Raw genomic sequence first — 6,156 nt, 5'->3', positions numbered from 1 at the left:
CAGAGCACCATAGCACCATCTAATCATCTATATTCTCATCTTCTCATTCTTGAAGAACCCAGATCATATACAGGGGAATAGTTCATCACCAGTCACAACTCAAAACACACCAAGCGATTCCTCCAAATACCAGTAGTAAACTTGCATCAGACAAGGTTTCTACTGATTCCTCAGTCTCCCCACATATCATACAAACACTTGAAGACTCCAACACCTACATACTAAGTGATCAATTGTCAAAATTTTGTCAATAGCTGCTCCAAACCCTGCCCCACCCCCACCCTGCAAGGGCGGAAAAAAAAGAGACATAGGACAGAGATTACCACCCATAGTTCTAATGGGTCTCACCAAGATGCCTCACATCCCCTGGCCATTAGAAAATTCCACCAAATGACACTATTATCATCATCTCATGCTATAAAAACTATGTAGCTCTTACAACCTAAGTTCCAGAATTCTACTGGTGTATACTTCCAACCATACGCACAATTGAAAATGATAAGCTGTTTAGTCCAAGACTCCTTAACACCATATTCTTTCATCCCCAACCATACGCATAAATGGTACTTCCTAGTTCATGCTCAAAGAACAAAGGACAGAAAGGCAATATCAAACTCGACTCACCAAAGAACAGTCTAAAAGATGCACTGTTGTTTCCGTGGAGGAAGAGGGGTAGATTTCGACCTCAAGATTTTTCGGAGGAGGAAGAAGAGCTCCTTGGTTTAGGTTCGCTTGGAAGAAGGGGAAAAGAGCAGTCGTGTATTTGAGAAAGAAGAAAAGGAATCGTGGAGGAAGAGAGGCAGATTTCGTCACAAAGTAGCCAAAGGAGGAAGACGATGGCGGTGGGTTCGAACGAGGAGGAAGAAGAGAAAGCTCAGGAAAATGCAATCTAGGGTTTTGAGATGTGAAAATGGGACAATGGGAGGAAGAAGAGAAAGACGTTTCTTTTGTTTTAGTTGTAGACCGGTCCGTCTTAGTAAACCCAAACCGGTCTATCTTGGTTTGCCATATACTTAAACCGTCAACTCAAAGTTTTTAAAAATTTTAAAAACAAACCGTTGGATCTCACACTTTACAGCTGTCACGCTCATGTTACAGGGCCGGTTAGATCGCTACTATACATGGACCGTAGAGGATCTGGATCCTGTTGTATGTGTCACGTGTTGATTGTATAATATTGTAGGAGATTAATTAGTCTCCTAGGCCAAGGAGAACATCCGGATTCGTGTAGATAGCGGATAACCTTTGTATGCCATACTCCAGAGGATCCAGATCCTCTACTGCCGAGCTGCCCGGTAGAACTGTGCTGCCCAGACACGATGCTGCACGTAAAGACCGTCTTACCCCCACTCGGACAAGGCATTTGGGTAGGGGTAAGGTGGATATTACGTGCAACATCATGTCTGGGCAGCACGGTCCTACCGGGCAGCTCGACAGTGGAGGATCCAAATTGTTACTCCAGAAAGAATGCTATCGAATGCACCGACTGTAACGACCAATCAGAACTAGAGAAACTTGACCATCACACGCAACCTCAAGAAACCAGGGCGGCGGAGAAGGAGATCGAGAGAGTCCAGGTTAATCTCCCTCGTAGTACACAATAGCCACTTCCCAGTAATAAAGAAGCCCCTTGGGACTTATCTAATTGTTTTTTCTTTTAATTGTTTTGTCTTATTAGCACTTGTCTTGATCAATAAATTGACTAGCCGTTTTGTTTGGAGGATAGGATAGACAATTTATACTCCCGTTATTTGAGTAATAATTTTCTTACTTTGACTTTCATAACCGAACAAATCAAATAGTCAAAATAGTTGCTATCAAGCATTTTTTGTTTTGGTAGAAGTTGCTATCAAGCATTTAAAAAAATAAAAGGTACATGACACTTGGTACCAAACATATTTTTTTGTTAGGTAATAAGTACCAAACGTTTTGAGAAACTCCAATCCCCACCACTATCATCGCCGCTAAGGCTGCCACTGCCGTTGCCCTCCACTGTCGGTGCTTGCCGCTCCACTGCCGCCTAGCCCCACCCATTCTCTGCCTCGCTAGTCGCTACCAACGCCACCCAGCCCTACCCATCCTCTTCCCCGTACGAAGTCAGTCGACACCTACAGGAAGGGAAAAGTTAATTTATATTTATTGATACTGCTTATCAGAGAGGGAAAAAGTGGAAGGAGCAAAGCTACCTGCTTCACACAACAATCAAAGATCTGCTAAGAAGAGCTAAAATGGCTGAGCGTGCCGTCACATTTCTTATAGGAAAACTGGGCTCGCTAATATCTCAGGAATCTAATTTCCTTGGTGGAGTAGAAACACAAATCGTGTCTCTTCATGATGAACTTGAGTGGATTAATTCCTTCCTAAGAGATGCTGATGAAAAGCGCAGAAGATACAGAAGGGTGAACGTATGGGTGAGCCAAGTCAGAAATTTGGCATATGATGCTGAAAATATTATTGATTTGTTCATGCTTGAAGTCGTGCAACAACGGCAAAGAAATATCGTTCTGAGGTTTATGGGTTATCCCAAACATCTTTTCACTCTACACAAGTTTGGAAATCAAATCGAAGACATCAAAAGAAGGATTGGAGAGATTTCAGCTAACAAATCCAAGTACGGGATTGAAACTTTAGAAGCTGGAGGAACTTCGGCTCATTTGAACGATGGCTTAGCACGGAAGGTAAGGAAAGCTGCCATGGAAGATGAAATTGATGTTATTGGCTTTGAGAAACATATTGAGGAACTAGCGATTCTTCTGAAACAAGAAGAGTCCCGACAGCTTGTTGTTTCCATAGTCGGTATGGGTGGTATAGGTAAATCCACTCTGGTTAAAACAGTTTATAATAGGAGTGATGTCAAGAACACTTTTGATTCTTATGCATGGATTTATGTGTCCCAAGAATACAGAGTAGAAGATCTTCTATCTGGGGCCATAACACAACTTATGAGGCTAACATACGAGAAGAAGGAGGAGTTAGAAACGAAGAATGTGCAGGCATTGAGGCAGATGCTCTTTAATTACTTGAAAGAAAGGAGATGCTTACTCGTATTCGATGATGTATGGAGAAGAGAAGATTGGGATACATTAAAAGTGGCATTTCTTGCTCAGGATGAGGGGAAGCAACAGAGAGTTGTACTTACCACTCGTAATGTGGAAGTAGCCAAACATGCTGACCCATTAACTGCTCCATATGAACTAAGACCTTTGGGTGATCAGGAGAGTTTTAAACTCTTCTCTCATAAGGTCTTCCAATCCCACGTAGGAAGTGAGGAAAGAAGCTACTCAAAAAAAATGGAAGATCTTGGAAGGAAATTGGTTGCCAAGTGCGGTGGATTACCGCTAGCGATTGTGGTATTGGGAGGTCTCCTATCAACAAAGGAGAAGACACCTAGCGTGTGGTCTAAAGTACTCCAAAGTGTGAATTGGCAGCTTAATCAAGGCCCACAACAATGCATGGACATACTAGCTCTGAGTTATACTGATTTACCATATTACTTGCAATCCTGTTTTCTCTATGTTGGTCTTTTCCCAGAAGACCATAAGATCCATTCTAAAAAATTGATTCGGTTATGGGTTGCAGAGGACTTTATACAACAGAGAGGGGATGAAACTATGGAAGATGTTGCAGAGGAGTACCTAGAAGAGTTAACTGAGAGGAGCATGATCCAAGTAGCAAGTAGGAGATCAGATGGAGGTGTTGAAACATGTCGTGTCCATGATCTCCTGCGGGACTTAGCAGTTTCAGAAGCCAAGAAAGATAAGCTTCTTGAAATCTATGGGAGTAACTGTTCGAATTCTCTAAACAGATTCCGCCGGCTTGCAATCCATTCCAACAATGGTACGCACCATATATCGAGTTCCAGTCTATACCATCTTCATTCCTTGTTGTGCTTCAGTAAAGGCCTCCACAAAAAGCTGTGGAAGGGTCTTTATGTGGGGTTCAATCTTCTTAGAGTATTAGACATTGAGGATGTAAAACATCTCAATAGTTTACCCAAGGAAATTGGAGGGCTCGTCCTTCTAAAGTACTTGAACCTGCGTGGAACCAATGTAAGAAGAACTCCACATTCAATGGGAAACCTCTGCAATCTACAAACTTTAGATCTATCGTACACTAGGATCACACACATACCCAAGGAAATATGGAGTATGCAGCAACTAAGACATCTTTATTGCTTCTACATTTGGTCTCCATCAAGTTTAGTCAAATGTGTAGCCAATGTCGTCAATGAGATTGGTCTAAGTTGTTCTTGTCCTCCTAGAATCGATAATCTGAGGGACCTCCAGACGTTATGGTTACATGCAGACAATTGGATAGAAGGTGGCCTTGACAAGTTGACGAATCTGAGAGAACTCCGGATACGTGGAGACTTGGCGTTGCATACAAAGGCATTAACCGACTCCATTGTCAAATTGAAAAAACTTCAAGTGTTGGACTTATGGAACCAAAGCCAAAATGCAAACCCTTTGCCTCTTGTTTCATTTTCACATCATGTGCACCTCTACAATATGAACTTGCGTGGATGCCTAGAGAAGATACCTGACCCTATGGATTTTCCACCATATCTCACTGAGTTGCGATTGTCTTGTTCGCATCTAAAGCAAGATGACCAACCAATGGCAACACTAAAGAAGCTACCAAACTTGAAGATTCTCATATTAGGATGGAACATATTTGAAGGAAAGGAAATGATTTGTTCTGTAGGAGGTTTTGCTAAACTCCAAATTTTGGAACTTATAGGATTATATAACTTGGAGGATTTGAAGGTGGAACAAGGAGCCTTCCCCTGCCTTAAAGTTTTAACTATCAGTTGGTGCAAGCAATTAAAGATGCTTTCAGATGGGCTACCATACATCACTACCCTTCAAGAGCTCAACATAGTCAACATGCCGGAGGAATTCAATGCCAGGTTCCAAAAAGACAAGGGAAAGGATTGGGAAAAGATCAAGCACATACCCTCTGTCACCATTTCTAGTAAGCCTCCCCGTGATTAAATGGAAGACCAGCAATCGTACACATTTACTAGTAAGTTTTCCTGTCTCAAATCAGTGACACTTGAGATTTCTCTCGTCTTCATTTCTAGGTTTAACTACTCCCCTTCCCCTTGTCTTGTTGTTTTGGACTCTGGGTATACAGGGAGTTCACAGGAGGCAGAGATCAGAGGACTACAACAAGAGTTTGACAGAGAAAATGAGAAACACAGATGGGAAGCAGGCACATAGACATTTGGTCGGATTCTCAGGAGCTAGTGAACTGGTTGAAGGTGGCCATGACAAACTTTTTATTTCTTTTTTTCATTTGATTTGTGCACTCTATTAAAACAACTTCTGTCTGTAAAAATTATTAAACATGATTATATTTATGTGTGTGGCATTTAGATTATCAAAACATGCTAGGATGAGTAAGCAGTGTGGGATTCTCCCTGAAGACTGTTTGGACATGTTATTCTTGGTTTCTTATGGTTATTCAATTTTTCATTTTCATTAGAAAAAAGCAATTAATCTTGGCACTGGTTGGTCATTCCACTAGAGTGGACAGCGAACAAGTACTCAATTAGCTATAAATTTATAAGAAAGACTTTAGTTTTCCAACTAGAAAAAGGACACCTAATTTATCTGCTATGATGAGATGGTTGGATGTATTTGAGATTCTATAATCATAACCATATGGTCATTTTAAAAATTATAGTTAAAACCCAAAATTTTAAAGTTGTAACAATATTTAATGCAAGAGGAGGACCTTCTATGGTACAGTACAAGTATATCATTTGTAGAGCAGGACCATAGTTGGTCCGTTGGGCTTGAGTTGTGGCTGTCACTCAGGTAGTTTGAATAGTTGTCAGACAGTCGAAGCAGTCAATGGTTTTGAATGGACATTTGGCCCATGGAAGTTGACAATCTAAAGTGTCTGAACATGACCACATTTTCATATTCCTTATGGATTTAATACTTGTGTCTTGTGTTTGCCACCAATCTGTAAGATCTTTCTTTGACAAAGAAATAATGATACTTGGAGACATCATCTAGTGAAGGGGGGGGGGGGATAGGTCTGTTTGGCAAAGGAGCATGGTGGGCTGGGTATAAGGCATGTGAGTGGGATGAGTACTGCTATATTACTTAAATAGTTGCGGAGAATGGGAGAAGAGGAGGGGGATGA

At 41.4% G+C, this 6,156-nt stretch overlaps 1 protein-coding gene across 1 annotated transcript; it reads left to right on the top strand.

Annotated features, from left to right (window-relative positions):
• The first annotated feature begins 2,181 nt into the window (after positions 1–2,181).
• LOC122640762 (disease resistance protein RPH8A-like) lies at positions 2,182–5,003 on the top strand. The gene has a single exon (XM_043834010.1). It carries the CDS (start codon positions 2,229–2,231, stop codon positions 4,992–4,994), a length of 2,766 nt encoding a protein of 921 aa, XP_043689945.1. The 5' UTR covers positions 2,182–2,228; the 3' UTR covers positions 4,995–5,003.
• Positions 5,004–6,156: the final 1,153 nt, after the last annotated feature.

This window comes from Telopea speciosissima, chromosome 9 (genome assembly GCF_018873765.1).
Source record: "Telopea speciosissima isolate NSW1024214 ecotype Mountain lineage chromosome 9, Tspe_v1, whole genome shotgun sequence".
In the NCBI taxonomy this organism is placed as follows: Eukaryota; Viridiplantae; Streptophyta; class Magnoliopsida; order Proteales; family Proteaceae; genus Telopea; species Telopea speciosissima.
The sequence above is the reverse complement of the archived record's forward strand: the minus strand, read 5'-3'. Positions and strand labels throughout refer to the sequence as shown.